This window comes from Narcine bancroftii, chromosome 1, assembly GCF_036971445.1.
Source record: "Narcine bancroftii isolate sNarBan1 chromosome 1, sNarBan1.hap1, whole genome shotgun sequence".
In the NCBI taxonomy this organism is placed as follows: Eukaryota; Metazoa; Chordata; class Chondrichthyes; order Torpediniformes; family Narcinidae; genus Narcine; species Narcine bancroftii.
This window is the reverse complement of record NC_091469.1, coordinates 317230097-317246435: the sequence shown is the minus strand read 5'-3', so window position 1 is coordinate 317246435 and position 16339 is coordinate 317230097. Positions and strand designations below refer to the sequence as shown.

At 50.5% G+C, this 16339-nt stretch overlaps 1 protein-coding gene across 3 annotated transcripts in view; it reads right to left on the bottom strand.

Annotated features, from left to right (window-relative positions):
• The window catches only part of nod1 (nucleotide-binding oligomerization domain containing 1), a 65749-nt gene that overhangs the window by 19801 nt on the left and 29609 nt on the right, over positions 1 to 16339 (bottom strand). For all 3 annotated transcript variants that reach the window (XM_069906481.1, XM_069906497.1, XM_069906487.1), the window contains one exon: positions 6195 to 6278. In XM_069906481.1, coding sequence (XP_069762582.1) covers positions 6195 to 6278 — 84 coding nt within the window. The remainder of the gene's footprint in view (positions 1 to 6194; positions 6279 to 16339) is intronic.

The following is a 16339-nucleotide window of genomic DNA, read 5'->3' as shown; positions in this document are numbered from 1 at the left end:
ATGACAACACGGTTATGCAGCTGATTCAGACCGCAGGGAGAAGGTGGCCTGAAAAAACTATCCTGGTCCAGGAGTCTACCAGGGTAATTTTCCCAGGCTGACATTTTCACACTGCCGGTTCATGGGACGGTTCCCAGGTAAATTTCCCAGGAATTGCCATTTTACGTGGTGGTGTGAAAAAGCCTAATGTTTGCAGAACTCGCTCATTTTGTAGTTTTAGAACAGAATGAAGGATGAGGGGTTACAGTAAATAACTGGTACTGGAGAGAACACTCATGCTGGTATCAGCCAAGTGACTTACATTGGAGGAAAGTTCCAATTTTGTTTGAGTGATCGGTGAGCTTACTTTGATCATTTCATAGTCAGGCGATGACATTTTGGAGGGGTGAAGTAAGTCATTTTGATCTGCATCGTTCACATAGAGCTCCATGTATCAGGAGAATGACATATTGAGTGTATAACAAGATAAATTAAAAGCAGAAATGGGTTATTCTGCCCAATCAGCCTGTCCTGCCATTTAAGATGATCATGGCTAATCTGTCCCATCTCCTCTCTAATCCACGATTCCCTGTACTTCCAAAAACAAAATCATCCACCCTCTCCCCCTCTTTCAGCACAAATAACGATTAGCCTTCATGTTCAAAATGCTGCTTGGATGGCGATTCTCTGGCTGAATGAACAAACCTCTTATTTATAACTTTGGCCCCTCATTCAAACCTCTCCCACGAGGAGAAACATCAACCCAGAACCTTGCATGTTTTAAAGCGATCAGCTTTCAGTTTTTAAAAGAATAGAGGTCTAATTTTTTTTTTCTTTTGGCGGTTCATGCCAAGAGTTAGCCCAATGAATCTCTTCTGGATTGCCTCCTGTACCATTAGAGTGAACCTCCAATAACCTGCTAGCAATTCGGAACTCCCAATCATTCAGCACCTGACTCGCCAAGTATTCCTCAGTCCCCTTCATTTCCCCTTCGGCTCCAATTCCTGTGCCCCCCTCCAACTCTCCGGGACCCTGTTTTATTTCTAAATATTTTCTTTTAATTTTTCCAAGAAACATTATGACATAGTTCATATAAATAGTATTTTAAAATGACAGAGTCCCATATAATTCATAAAATCTCCCCCCCCCACACAACTGATAAAATTAAAAAGAAGGGGTGTTTGAGCCTTCATTAATTAGTCCATACCTTGACCTTCAGGAATTCAATGTTATTAACCGAACTATATTATTTAAACCTTTTCGGGGAAGTTACTTATATCCTTAAGCCAGTATGATTCAAACAAGATTGCCATATTTTAACAAACACGTTGTGACAGAGTATTTAGAGGAGGTTTGGGAGGAATTGTTATAGCAGGTTGCACGCAAACATTTTAAAACACAGAATTTTTGCAGGACTTCTGTAGAGTGCTTTTTGCAAAGAGAGCAACAAAGTTGCAGCATACAGCTTGCCTGTGAGAGCATGTGATTTTTGCAGGCAGGGAGAACAGTTTTTCTCTCAGAGAGGGAGGGTGTGAAAATGGAGAGAGAAGAGACAGAAATTTGTTCCAGAAGGTCAAAGCTGGCAAACATTTGGAAGACTGTCTGGTCAAAGGAAAAGACTGTCTGACTGAAAGGTGACCTGAAAGAAGGAAGATCATCTGGAGAATACTGAAGGGGGCAAGTTTTGTCAGCAAGACTGATTGAGAAGGAATCAGTTGCGGTTGTCCTGGAACAAAAGGAATCTCTCTGAAGACCAACAAGAACCCTCCTGAGTAGTAACCATTTGCCTGTTAAGCACCAAGGACTGGTGAACTTTGTTAATGCTAACTTCTGTTCACAGTACAAGAATTGCCTGCAACCAATGAGATTGGACCTGATCCAAAGAACTTTTCTAATCTTTAATACATATTTTACACACCCGTGCTTAGTATTAGAGGGGAGGTTAAGTAGGTTAAGTAAGTTGTTAGTAATAAGTTAAAGTTTAATTCTGTTTTCTTGTTCAATTATAATTAAAAACTACTTTTGTTTAAGTAACCCTGTGTTGTGGTGAATATCTATTGCTGTTGGTTTTGGGGGTCCTCTGGACTCTGTAACAATGTCCTATTTCTTTCTAAGATTGTTATCTTTTTACGGGGGGGGGGGGCACAACTTTGCATGTCCATATTTCAGTGAGTAATAAGTAGGGGGAGTTGGACTTCCATGTAACAGCAATACGTTTCCTGGCTACCGCTGGTGCAATTCTCATGAACGGGATTTGATATTTTGATCGTTTTGTGCCAATAATCTCTCTTTAGACAGATCAGAGTCCCCTTTCCCAGAACTCCTTCAAAATTACAGGGGTCTGTTGAGAAATTTATTAGGACATGCAAAAAATATAATTTTGATTTTAAAAAAAGTCTCTTGGGGTTAAGGAACAGGAACGGCGTCCAATAGTACGGAAAGACTGCGAGCCAGAGTCTCGAGTATGCCAGAATATTGTATCCATAAGTAGACCAAAACTGGGCACACCATTTCAGGCATGACCTTACCAGTACCCTGCGCATGGGATAATTGGGCAACCTAATTGGTAATATAGTTGTTAGTAGGGCCTGTGTGGTTGCAGGAGATAAGAATTTTATTGCATCTCCACATTGTCCTTGTGTATATGGCAATAATTCCACATCGTCACATGTGAGAACACATCTGAATTTCTAAACTACAACCTTCTTGCAATCAAGGTCAATATGCCATTTGCCTTCTGAGCTACTTGACCGCTAATGGTTTGTAAATCCTGCACAAGAACACCCAGGCAGCTCTGTATTTTATTTCTATGTATTTATTATAGAGACATCCCCCACTGTAACAGGCCTTCTCAGCCCATGAGCCCGTGCTGCTCAATTTACACCCCATTAATCTACAAGCTCCGGTACATTTTGAATGGTGGGAGGAAACAGGAGCCCCTGGAAAAATAATCCATGCAGACACGGGGAGCACAGGATTTGAACCCTGGTTCCAATTGTTGGTGCTGTAACCACATGGCACTAACTGCTATGCCATCCGTGCTGTCTCCATTCCTTTGACATCAGAAACCCTGGCAAATTTTTACAGAGGTGTGGTAGAAAGTGTGCTGACAGGCTGCATCGCCATCTGGTATGGGGGACACCAACAGCCAGGAGCGTAAAGCACCGCAAAAGGAAGTGGACATGGCCCAGGTCATCACAGGCAAAGCTCTCCCCACTATTGAGAACATCTACAGGAAACGTTGCCGTCAGAGAGCAGCAGCAATCATCAAGGATCCACACTACCCAGCACCCGCTCTGTTCTCACTGCTGCCATCAGGAAAGGGATAGAGGTGCCACAAGACTCGCACCCACCAGATTCAGGAACAGCTGCTCCCCCTCCACCGTCAGCCTCCTCAACAACAAACTCAATCAGGGACTCATTTAAGGACCCTGACTTTTGCCCTTTATTGATTTTCTTTTTTGGTATTGCACAGTCAGTTTGTAACCTGTTTACATTTCTTTATTTGTTTACATGTGTACATTGTGTCAGTTTTTTTGCACTACCAATATGTGGTAATTTTGCCTGGCCCCCACAGGAGAAGGAATCTCAGGGCTGCATGTGATATCGTATATGTACTCTTGACAATAAATCTGAAATCTTTTTATTTACATAATCTGCCTTTTGATTCTTCCAAATGAAAAGCATGACATCACACTTTCCCACATGAAACTCCACTCGCCAAGTTTTCACCTACTCATTGAAACTATAAATATCCAGCTGCAGAATCCAACTAAACTTCATCACAACATGCCCATCCATCTAGGTGTTGACACAAGCATTAAAGTCATCACGTCACTGTCAGAGATCAGATTCAATCCTCAATCTACTCAGCAGGATTTTACAAAGTGGTTTTCTATCATGGTTCAAAAATACAAATAAAAAATCTAGTTTACTTAGAGTCATTTAGCTTCTGTTTATACAATTATCTGTTTGTGTCTAAATCAGGTGGTAAAATGTGGATCTAAATCTCATGTAACCTAATATAGATTTCAGATTTACTGTCAGAGTACATTCCTGACATTACATACAACCCTGAGATTCCTTTTCCCTGCAGGCACAGCAGAATTACCACTAATTGGTCATGCAAAAAATAAACTTTACACAGCATGAACATGTAAATAAACAGATAATGAATGTGCAATACTGAAGGAACAAAAAAAATTAACAAAGTGTCAAGTAAGAGTCCTTAAATGAGTCCCTGATGGAGTTTGTTGATGAGGAGTCTGATGGTGGAGGGGTAGCAGCTGTTCCTGAACCTGGTGGTGCAAGTCTTGTGACACCTACACCTCTTTCCTGATGGCAGCAGCGCAACAGAGCGTGTGCTGGGTGATGAGGGTCCTTGATGATTACTGCTGCTCTCCAATGGCAGCATTCCCTGTAGATGTACTCGATAGTGGGGAGGGTTTTGCCTGTGATATCCTGGGCCGTATCCATCACCTTTATGCTCAGACTGTGATGCAGCTGGTCAGCACACTTCCTACCACACCTCTATAAATTTGCCAGGGTTTCTGGTGTCATACCAAACCTCCACAAACTCCTGAGAAAGTAGAAGCGCTGATGCGCTTTCTTCATGATGCCATTAGTGTGTTGGGTCCAGGAAAGATCCTCTGAGATAATGACTTCCAAGAATTTAAATTTGCTCACCCTCTTCACCTCTGATCCCCCAATGATTGTAAACCCTTGACTTTCCCTTCCTGAAGTCAACAATCAGCTCCTTAGTTTTGGTGACATTGAGTGCAAAGGTTGTTGTTAGTGTACTGTTCAGCCAAGTTTTCAATCACCCTCCTGTAGGCTGACTCATCCCCATTCTTTATACAACCCGCTACTGTGGTATTGTCGGCAATTTGTAGATGGTGTTATTATTGTACTGAGTCACACAGCGGTAGGGGTAAAGTGAGTAGGGCAAGGGGCTAAGAACACAGCCCTGTGGTGCTCCAGTATTGATGGAGATTGTGGAGGAGATGTTCTTACCAATCCTCACTGATTGTGGTCTGGAGGTGAGAAAATCCAGGATCCAGTTATACAGTGGGGTGTTGAGTCCCAGGTCTTGGAGTTTGCTGATCAGTTTTGAGGGGATGATGGTGTTAACTGCTGAACTGTAGTCGATAAAGTGCATCCTGATAAAGTGCATCTTTGCTGTCCAGGTGTTCAGAGGCTTTGTGTTGAGCCAGTGAGATGGCATCCACTGTAGACCTGTCACTACAAACTGGAATGCATCCATGTCACCGCTCAGACAGGAGCTGATATGTTCCAACACCTGCTTTTCAAAACACTTCATCATTGTTGATGTAAGTGCTACTGGTCGATGGTCATTAAGGCAGGTCACTGCACTCTTCTTGGGCACCAATATGATCGACACCTGTTTGAAACAGGTAGGTACCATGCTCTGCTGGAGTGAGATATTGAAGATATCCATGAATACCTTTATAAGTTGGTCAGCCCAGATCATTAATACTCGGTCGGGTTCTCCTTCTGGGCCGGATGCTTTTCTTAGATTCACTTTCCTGAAGAGACCACACACGTCCTCAGATATAGACAGGATACGATCATCAGGGGACGTGGGGGTGTGGAGGGGTGGTTTTTCACTGTTACTGTCTTCAAATCAGGTGTAGAAGGCATTGAGTCCCTTTGGGAGAGAAGCTTTGCCATCAGCTACTTTACCGGATTTAGGTTTTCTCACAGGTTATGGCATTCAGGCCCTGCCACAGCTGTGGGGTTCCCCTCGTTATTGAGGAACATTTGAGCTGAAACATTTCCTTCTTTCCACATCCGCTGTCTGACCTGCTAAGGATTTGTTTCATTTCCTGTTTTTCTTATTTTAGACTGAACGGATTGTAGATAACTGAAGCACAATGTCTATTCCAGTCCCCTTGAAATCAAGGTCGGCCCTTCATTGCTATCTATAAATGCACTCTACATTTTAATGAAGCTAACTCCCAACTATTTCTGTTCCACCATACTCCTTGACCTCATAATTTAGAAAATTCTCTGGTTTTATTCTGTTATCCAATGTAAATAATTTCAGAACTTCCTCATATTTTAGCCACAGGGCTAAAATAAAATCTTTACTTAATATTCTGTAGTCAATTACTTTCAGCTTTGTTTCAGGATTTGTCCTAAATTTCTTAAAATTCACTTAATGATCATTCATCAGACATTTAATAGCAACTTACCCAAGAAATTGAATAACCTTATGCTTTGTGAGTTCTTCAGCCAGCACTTTAACTCCATCATCAGTGATCTGGTTTACACTCAACCTGGGTGTAGTGACAGAAGACACATTACAAAGGTTAGGAACAAGTGTACGTCACACCCAAAACTGCTGTCATTTATCAACACCTAATCAATCTCTGGTGCTCTTAAACCAAGTATTGGTGGGGTTAGGAGAACAAAAGGATGACTGACCTAAAGCCCATGTTGAATTATCAGAATCTGGATAATATTAACAATTGTCTATTTCAGTTTGAAGTGCATTCCATTTAGTTTGCAACTCCTTGGATAGCTAAAGATAGATACAAGAGTCCGTTTTAAACTTTATAGTAGTTATACAGGTAGTCCCCGATTTATGACCGTAATGGGGACTGAAGGATTGGTTGTAACTCGGGTTTGGTCGCAAGTTGGGGAACAGGGACCTCGGGCTGCCGCCAGGAATGGAGACCGCTATTATACAGTACTTTTAATACAAAATATGTACTTGTACAGTCGTTTCAATTAAGGTTTTTTAAAGAAGAATTTTGGTCCTGCGCGGTTGGACGTAACTCGCATAGGTTGGAAGTCGAGGGCTACCTGTACTGAGGATAAAGAGTCCATGTGGCAAAGAAAGTCTGATGGTGTGTGGGATATGATTGCAAAGACATTTCTGTGGTCTTATCCCAAAAGATAATAAACATTTCTGGCTGCAATCAATTGTAATGCAGCATCCAACTTGATCATGCCAAGCTCCATAAGAAAGCATTATGATGTTGTTCATAATTCTTCCTTTTTAAAGTCGCCCACGTCTAAATTTATAATAGTACATCTCCATAAACATTCTGTGAGGAAATACTGTGTGATGTACTTCCTTGTTCTTCAGTCTGTGCTCCAGAGAAACACTGAAGCTTAAACCCACAGCACTTCCCAGAGAGTGACAGTAGAAAAGTTAGCTGGTTAATTGAGTTAGTGACAATAACATTCTTCTGAAGAAAGGTCCCTGTAAGTGTGTTCTTTAAATAATGACTCTCATTGGTACAAAATAATATTTATTTATTTGTATAGATAAAATACTTGTCCTGCATCTGTATTGTTTGTCTGTATGTGTGTTTCGTCTGGTTGTGTGACTGTGTTTTTATACCGAGGACTGGAGAACGCTGTTTCGTCAGGCTGTACTTGTACAATCAGATGACAATAAAGTTGACTTGAAATAGCCTAGTGTGCAGAAGAGATCAGTACTTCTTACCTGGCATGTCCATAAAGAGACTGCAATGCTTCCTTCAGTTTAACACTCCTCAAAGATTAATCTGTTATTCCTGTCTACAGATCGATACCTACGGCTACACCATAGAGCTCAATATTAAGTGCCTTCACATAAGGCAAAATAGATTTAGATTCATTGTCAGAGGACATACTGTGACCATCCCAAAAGGAGGACATGGTCATAGGTTACCATATATATATATATATATATATATACATATATATATAATATATATATATGCCATGAAAGCCATGAAAGACCCCAACAATGAAGACGCTGTTTACATCCGGTACCGCACGGATGGCAGTCTCTTCAATCTGAGGCGCCTGCAAGCTCACACCAAGACACAAGAGAAACTTGTCCGTGAACTACTCTTTGCAGACGATGCCGCTTTAGTTGCCCATTCAGAGCCAGCTCTTCAGCGCTTGACGTCCTGCTTTGCGGAAACTGCCAAAATGTTTGGCCTGGAAGTCAGCCTGAAGAAAACTGAGGTCCTCCATCAGCCAGCTCCCCACCATGATTACCAGCCCCCCCACATCTCCATCGGGCACACAAAACTCAAAACGGTCAACCAGTTTACCTATCTCGGCTGCACCATTTCATCAGATGCAAGGATCGACAATGAGATAGACAACAGACTCGCCAAGGCAAATAGCGCCTTTGGAAGACTACACAAAAGAGTCTGGAAAAACAACCAACTGAAAAACCTCACAAAGATAAGCGTATACAGAGCCGTTGTCATACCCACACTCCTGTTCGGCTCCGAATCATGGGTCCTCTACCGGCACCACCTACGGCTCCTAGAACGCTTCCACCAGCGTTGTCTCCGCTCCATCCTCAACATCCATTGGAGCGCTTACATCCCTAACGTCGAAGTACTCGAGATGGCAGAGATCGACAGCATCGAGTCCACACTGCTGAAGATCCAGCTGCGCTGGGTGGGTCACGTCTCCAGAATGGAGGACCATCGCCTTCCCAAGATCGTGTTATATGGCGAGCTCTCCACTGGCCACCGTGACAGAGGTGCACCAAAGAAAAGGTACAAGGACTGCCTAAAGAAATCTCTTGGTGCCTGCCACATTGACCACCGCCAGTGGGCTGATATCGCCTCAAACCGTGCATATTGGCGCCTCACAGTTTGGCGGGCAGCAGCCTCCTTTGAAGAAGACCGCAGAGCCTACCTCACTGACAAAAGGCAAAGGAGGAAAAACCCAACACCCAACCCCAACCCACCAATTTTCCCCTGCAACCGCTGCAATCGTGTCTGCCCGTCCCGCATCGGACTTGTCAGCCACAAACGAGCCTGCAGTTGACGTGGACTTTTTACCCCCTCCATAAATCTTCGTCCGCGAAGCCAAGCCAAAGAAAAATATATATATATAGAGAGAGAGAGAGAGAGAGAGAGTATCTATCTATCTATATATATTACAGTGTGTTTGCATTTGTTGTTTTTGCAAGAGAGTTTAAATCTTATATTAAAATATATTTTTTTTAAATGCACTCTATAGTACCCTATGACCATGTCCTCCTTTGGAATGGCCACCCTACATACAACACTGAGATTCCTTTTTACCAGTAGTTGGTAGTGCAAATAATAAACTGTCCACAGAACAAACATGTAAACAAACAAAGAACTGCAAACAGACAACAAATGTAAACAAACTGTGCGCAAAATAAAGAGATCAGAGAGAAAATCAATAAAGTGCACAAGTAAGGGTCCTTAAATGAGTTCCTGATTGAGTTTGTCATTGAGGAGTCTGATAGTGGGGGGGGGGGGGGGGGGGGAAGCAGCTGTTCCTGAACCAGGTGGTGGAGGGGGTGCAGCTGTTCCTGAACCAGGTGGTGGAGGGGGTGCAGCTGTTCCTGGACCAGGTGGTGGAGGGGGAGCAGCTGTTCCTGAACCTGGTGATGGAGGGGGAGCAGCTGTTCCTGAACCTGGTGGAGGAGGGGCAGCAGCTGTTCCTGAACCTGGTGGTGGAGGGTCAGCAGCTGTTCCTGAACCTGGTGGTGGAGGGGGAGCAGCTGTTCCTGAACCAGGTGGTGGAGGGGGTGCAGCTGTTGCTGAACCAGGTGGTGGAGGGGGTGCAGCTGTTCCTGAACCAGGCAGTGGAGGGGGAGCAGCTGTTCCTGAACCTGGTGATGGAGGGGGAGCAGATGTTCCTGAATCTGGTGGTGGAGGGGGAGCAACTGTTCCTGCACCTGGTGGTGGAGGGGGAGCAGCTGTTCCTGAACCTGGTGGTGGAGGGGGAGAAGATGTTCCTGAACCTGGTGGTGGAGGGGGAGCAGCTCTTCCTGAACCTGATGGTGGAGGGGATGCAGCTGTTCCTCAACCTGGTGGTGGAGGGGATGCAGCTGTTCCTGAACCTGGTGGTGGAGGGGGAGCAGCTGTTCCTGAACCTGGTGATGGAGGGGGTGCAGCTGTTCCTGAACCTGGTGGTGGAGGGGATGCAGCTGTTCCTGAACATGGTGGTGGAGGGGATGCAGCTGTTCCTGAACCTGGTGGTGGAGGAGGAGCAGCTGTTCCTGAACCTGGTGGTGGAGGGGGAACAGCTGTTCCTGAACCTGGTGGTGGAGGGGGAGCAGCTGTTCCTGAACCTGGTGGTGGAGGGGGAGCAGCTGTTCCTGAACCAGGTGGTGGAGGGGGTGCAGCTGTTGCTGAACCAGGTGGTGGAGGGGGTGCAGCTGTTCCTGAACCAGGCAGTGGAGGGGGAGCAGCTGTTCCTGAACCTGGTGATGGAGGGGGAGCAGATGTTCCTGAATCTGGTGGTGGAGGGGGAGCAACTGTTCCTGCACCTGGTGGTGGAGGGGGAGCAGCTGTTCCTGAACCTGGTGGTGGAGGGGGAGCAGATGTTCCTGAACCTGGTGGTGGAGGGGGAGCAGCTCTTCCTGAACCTGATGGTGGAGGGGATGCAGCTGTTCCTCAACCTGGTGGTGGAGGGGATGCAGCTGTTCCTGAACCTGGTGGTGGAGGGGGAGCAGCTGTTCCTGAACCTGGTGATGGAGCGGGTGCAGCTGTTCCTGAACCTGGTGGTGGAGGGGATGCAGCTGTTCCTGAACATGGTGGTGGAGGGGATGCAGCTGTTCCTGAACCTGGTGGTGGAGGAGGAGCAGCTGTTCCTGAACCTGGTGGTGGAGGGGGAACAGCTGTTCCTGAACCTGGTGGTGGAGGTGGAGCAGCTGTTCCTGAACCTGGTGGTGGAGGGGGAGCAGCTGTTCCTGAACCTGGTGGTGGAGGGGGAGCAGCTGTTCCTGAAACTGGTGGTGGAGGGGGAGCAGCTGTTCCTGAACCTGGTGGTGGAGGGGGAGCAGCTGTTCCTGAACCTGGTGGTGGAGGGGGAACAGCTGTTCCTGAACCTGGTGGTGGAGGGGGAGCAGCTGTTCCTGAACCTGGTGGTGGAGGGGGAGCAGCAGTTCCTGAACCTGGTGGTGGAGGGGGAACAGCTGTTCCTGAAGCTGGTGGTGGAGGGGCAGCAGCTGTTCATGAACCTGGTGGTGGAGGGGGAGCAGCTGTTCCTGAAGCTGGTGGTGGAGGTGCAGCAGCTGTTCCTGAACCTGGTGGTGGATGGGGAGCAGCTGTTCCTGAACCTGGTGGTGGAGGGGCAGCAGCTGTTCCTGAACCTGGTGTGTGAGGGGGAGCAGATGTTCCTGAACCTGGTGGTGGAGGGGGAGCAGCTGTTCCTGAACCTGGTGGTGGAGGGGGAGCAGCTGTTCCTGAACCTGGTGGTGGAGGGGGAGCAGCTGTTCCTGAACCTGGTGGTGGAGGGGGAGCAGCTGTTTCTGAACCTGGTGGTGGAGGTGGAGCAGATGTTCCTGAATCTGGCGGTGGAGGGGGAGCAGCTGTTCCTGAACCTGGTGATTGAGGGAGAGCAGATGTTCCTGAATCTGGTAGTGAAGGGGGAGCAGCTGTTCCTGAACCTGGTGGTAGAGGGGGAGCAGCTGTTCCTGAACCTGGTGGTGGAGGGGGAGCAGCTGTTCCTGAACCTGGTGGTGGAGGGGGAGCAGATGTTCCTGAACCTGGTGGTGGAGGGGGAGCAGTTTTCCTGAACCTGGTGGTGGAGGGGGAGCAGCTGTTCCTTAACCTGATGATGGAGGGGGAGCAGATGTTCCTGAACCTGGTGGTTGAAGGGGAGCAGCTGTTCCTGAACCTGGTGGTGGAGGGGGAGCAGCTGTTCCTGAACCTGGTGATGGAGGGGGAGCAGATGTTCCTGAATGTGGTGGTGGAGGGGGAGCAGCTGTTCCTGCACCTGGTGGTGGAGGGGGAGCAGCTGTTGCTAAACCTGGTGGTGGAGGGGGAGCAGATGTTCCTGAACCAGGTGGTGGAGGGGAGCAGCTCCTCCTGAACCTGATTGTGGAGTGGATGCAGCTGTTCCTCAACCTGGTGGTGGAGGGGATGCAGCTGTTCCTGAACCTGGTGGAGGAGGGGGAGCAGCTGTTCCTGAACCTGGTGATGGAGGGGGAGCAGCTGTTCCTGAACCTGGTGGTGGAGGGGATGCAGCTGTTCCTGAACATGGTGGTGGAGCGGATGCAGCTGTTCCTGAACCTGGTGGTGGAGCAGCTGTTCCAGAACCTGGTGGTGGAGGGGGAGCAGCTGTTCCTGAACCTGGTGGTGGAGGAGGAGCAGCTGTTCCTGAACCTGGTCGTGGAGGGGGAGCAGCAGTTCCTGAACCTGGTGGTGGAGGGGGAGCAGCTGTTCCTGAACCTGTTGGTAGAGGGGGAGCAGATGTTATTAAACCTGGTGATGGAGGGGGAGCAGCTGTTCCTGAACCTGGTGGTGGAGGGGGAGCAGATGTTATTGAACCTGGTGATGGAGGGGGAGCAGCTGTTCCTGAACCTGGTGGTGGAGGGGGAGCAGCTGTTCCTGAACCTGGTGGTGGAGGGGGAGCAGCTGTTCCTGAACCTGGTGATGGAGGGGGAGCAGTTTTTCCTGAACCTGGTGGTGGAGGGGGAGCAGCTGTTCCTGAACATGGTGGTGGAGGGGGAGCAGCTGTTCCTGAACCTGGTCGTGGAGGGGCAGCAGCTGTTCCTAAACCTGGTGGTGGAGGGGGAGCAACTGTTCCTGAACCTGGTGGTGGAGGGGGAGCAGCTGTTCCTGAACCTGGTGGTGGAGGGGGAGCAGCTCTTCTTGAACCTGATGGTGGAGGGGGAGCAGCTGTTCCTGAACCTGGTCGTGGAGGGGGAGCAGTTGTTCCTGAACCTGGTGGTGGAGGGGGAGAAGATGTTCCTGAACCTGGTGGTGGAGGGGGAGCAGCTCTTCCTGAACCTGATGGTGGAGGGGATGCAGCTGTTCCTCAACCTGGTGGTGGAGGGGATGCAGCTGTTCCTGAACCTGGTGGTGGAGGGGGAGCAGCTGTTCCTGAACCTGGTGATGGAGGGGGTGCAGCTGTTCCTGAACCTGGTGGTGGAGGGGATGCAGCTGTTCCTGAACATGGTGGTGGAGGGGATGCAGCTGTTCCTGAACCTGGTGGTGGAGGAGGAGCAGCTGTTCCTGAACCTGGTGGTGGAGGGGGAACAGCTGTTCCTGAACCTGGTGGTGGAGGGGGAGCAGCTGTTCCTGAACCTGGTGGTGGAGGGGGAGCAGCTGTTCCTGAACCAGGTGGTGGAGGGGGTGCAGCTGTTGCTGAACCAGGTGGTGGAGGGGGTGCAGCTGTTCCTGAACCAGGCAGTGGAGGGGGAGCAGCTGTTCCTGAACCTGGTGATGGAGGGGGAGCAGATGTTCCTGAATCTGGTGGTGGAGGGGGAGCAACTGTTCCTGCACCTGGTGGTGGAGGGGGTGCAGCTGTTCCTGAACCTGGTGGTGGAGGGGGAGCAGATGTTCCTGAACCTGGTGGTGGAGGGGGAGCAGCTCTTCCTGAACCTGATGGTGGAGGGGATGCAGCTGTTCCTCAACCTGGTGGTGGAGGGGATGCAGCTGTTCCTGAACCTGGTGGTGGAGGGGGAGCAGCTGTTCCTGAACCTGGTGATGGAGCGGGTGCAGCTGTTCCTGAACCTGGTGGTGGAGGGGATGCAGCTGTTCCTGAACATGGTGGTGGAGGGGATGCAGCTGTTCCTGAACCTGGTGGTGGAGGAGGAGCAGCTGTTCCTGAACCTGGTGGTGGAGGGGGAACAGCTGTTCCTGAACCTGGTGGTGGAGGTGGAGCAGCTGTTCCTGAACCTGGTGGTGGAGGGGGAACAGCTGTTCCTGAACCTGGTGGTGGAGGAGGAACAGCTGTTCCTGAACCTGGTGGTGGAGGGGGAGCAGCTGTTCCTGAACCTGGTGGTGGAGGGGGAGCAGCTGTTCCTGAAACTGGTGGTGGAGGGGGAGCAGCTGTTCCTGAACCTGGTGGTGGAGGGGGAGCAGCTGTTCCTGAACCTGGTGGTGGAGGGGGAACAGCTGTTCCTGAACCTGGTGGTGGAGGGGGAGCAGCTGTTCCTGAACCTGGTGGTGGAGGGGGAGCAGCAGTTCCTGAACCTGGTGGTGGAGGGGGAACAGCTGTTCCTGAAGCTGGTGGTGGAGGGGCAGCAGCTGTTCATGAACCTGGTGGTGGAGGGGGAGCAGCTGTTCCTGAAGCTGGTGGTGGAGGTGCAGCAGCTGTTCCTGAACCTGGTGGTGGATGGGGAGCAGCTGTTCCTGAACCTGGTGGTGGAGGGGCAGCAGCTGTTCCTGAACCTGGTGTGTGAGGGGGAGCAGATGTTCCTGAACCTGGTGGTGGAGGGGGAGCAGCTGTTCCTGAACCTGGTGGTGGAGGGGGAGCAGCTGTTCCTGAACCTGGTGGTGGAGGGGGAGCAGCTGTTCCTGAACCTGGTGGTGGAGGGGGAGCAGCTGTTTCTGAACCTGGTGGTGGAGGTGGAGCAGATGTTCCTGAATCTGGCGGTGGAGGGGGAGCAGCTGTTCCTGAACCTGGTGATTGAGGGAGAGCAGATGTTCCTGAATCTGGTAGTGAAGGGGGAGCAGCTGTTCCTGAACCTGGTGGTAGAGGGGGAGCAGCTGTTCCTGAACCTGGTGGTGGAGGGGGAGCAGCTGTTCCTGAACCTGGTGGTGGAGGGGGAGCAGATGTTCCTGAACCTGGTGGTGGAGGGGGAGCAGTTTTCCTGAACCTGGTGGTGGAGGGGGAGCAGCTGTTCCTTAACCTGATGATGGAGGGGGAGCAGATGTTCCTGAACCTGGTGGTTGAAGGGGAGCAGCTGTTCCTGAACCTGGTGGTGGAGGGGGAGCAGCTGTTCCTGAACCTGGTGATGGAGGGGGAGCAGATGTTCCTGAATGTGGTGGTGGAGGGGGAGCAGCTGTTCCTGCACCTGGTGGTGGAGGGGGAGCAGCTGTTGCTAAACCTGGTGGTGGAGGGGGAGCAGATGTTCCTGAACCAGGTGGTGGAGGGGAGCAGCTCCTCCTGAACCTGATTGTGGAGTGGATGCAGCTGTTCCTCAACCTGGTGGTGGAGGGGATGCAGCTGTTCCTGAACCTGGTGGTGGAGGGGGAGCAGCTGTTCCTGAACCTGGTGATGGAGGGGGAGCAGCTGTTCCTGAACCTGGTGGTGGAGGGGATGCAGCTGTTCCTGAACATGGTGGTGGAGCGGATGCAGCTGTTCCTGAACCTGGTGGTGGAGCAGCTGTTCCAGAACCTGGTGGTGGAGGGGGAGCAGCTGTTCCTGAACCTGGTGGTGGAGGAGGAGCAGCTGTTCCTGAACCTGGTTGTGGAGGGGGAGCAGCAGTTCCTGAACCTGGTGGTGGAGGGGGAGCAGCTGTTCCTGAACCTGTTGGTAGAGGGGGAGCAGATGTTATTAAACCTGGTGATGGAGGGGGAGCAGCTGTTCCTGAACCTGGTGGTGGAGGGGGAGCAGATGTTATTGAACCTGATGATGGAGGGGGAGCAGCTGTTCCTGAACCTGGTGGTGGAGGGGGAGCAGCTGTTCCTGAACCTGGTGGTGGAGGGGGAGCAGCTGTTCCTGAACCTGGTGATGGAGGGGGAGCAGTTTTTCCTGAACCTGGTGGTGGAGGGGGAGCAGCTGTTCCTGAACATGGTGGTGGAGGGGGAGCAGCTGTTCCTGAACCTGGTCGTGGAGGGGCAGCAGCTGTTCCTAAACCTGGTGGTGGAGGGGGAGCAACTGTTCCTGAACCTGGTGGTGGAGGGGGAGCAGCTGTTCCTGAACCTGGTGGTGGAGGGGGAGCAGCTCTTCTTGAACCTGATGGTGGAGGGGGAGCAGCTGTTCCTGAACCTGGTCGTGGAGGGGGAGCAGTTGTTCCTGAACCTGGTGGTGGAGGGGGAGCAGCTGTTCCTACACCTGGTGGTGGAGGGGGAGCAGCTGTTCCTGAACCTGGTGGTGGAGGGGGAGCAGCTGTTCCTGAGCCTGGTCGTGGAGGGGCAGCAGCTGTTCCTAAACCTGGTGGTGGAAGGGGAGCAGCTGTTCCCGAACCTGGATGTGGAGGGGGAGCAGCTGTTCCTGAACCTGGTTGTGGAGGGGGAGCAGCTGTTCCTGAACCTGGTGGTGGAGGGGCAGCAGCTGTTCCTGATCCTGGTGGTGGAGGGGGAGCAGCTGTTCCTGAACCTGGTGGTGGAGGGGAAGCAGCTGTTCCTGAACCTGGTGGTGGAGCGGGAGCAGCTGTTCCTGAACCTGGTGTTGGAGGGGAGCAGCTGTTCCTGAACCTGGTGGTGGTGGGGGAGCATCTGTTCCTGAACATGGTGGTGGAGGGGGAGCAGCTGTTCCTGAACCTGGTGGTGGAGGGGGAGCAGCTGTTCCTGAACCTGTTGGTGGAGGGGGAGCAGCTGTTCCTGAACATGGTGGTGGAGCGGATGCAGCTGTTCCTGAACCTGGTGGTGGAGCAGCTGTTCCAGAACCTGGTGGTGGAGGGGGAGCAGCTGTTCCTGAACCTGGTGGTGGAGGAGGAGCAGCT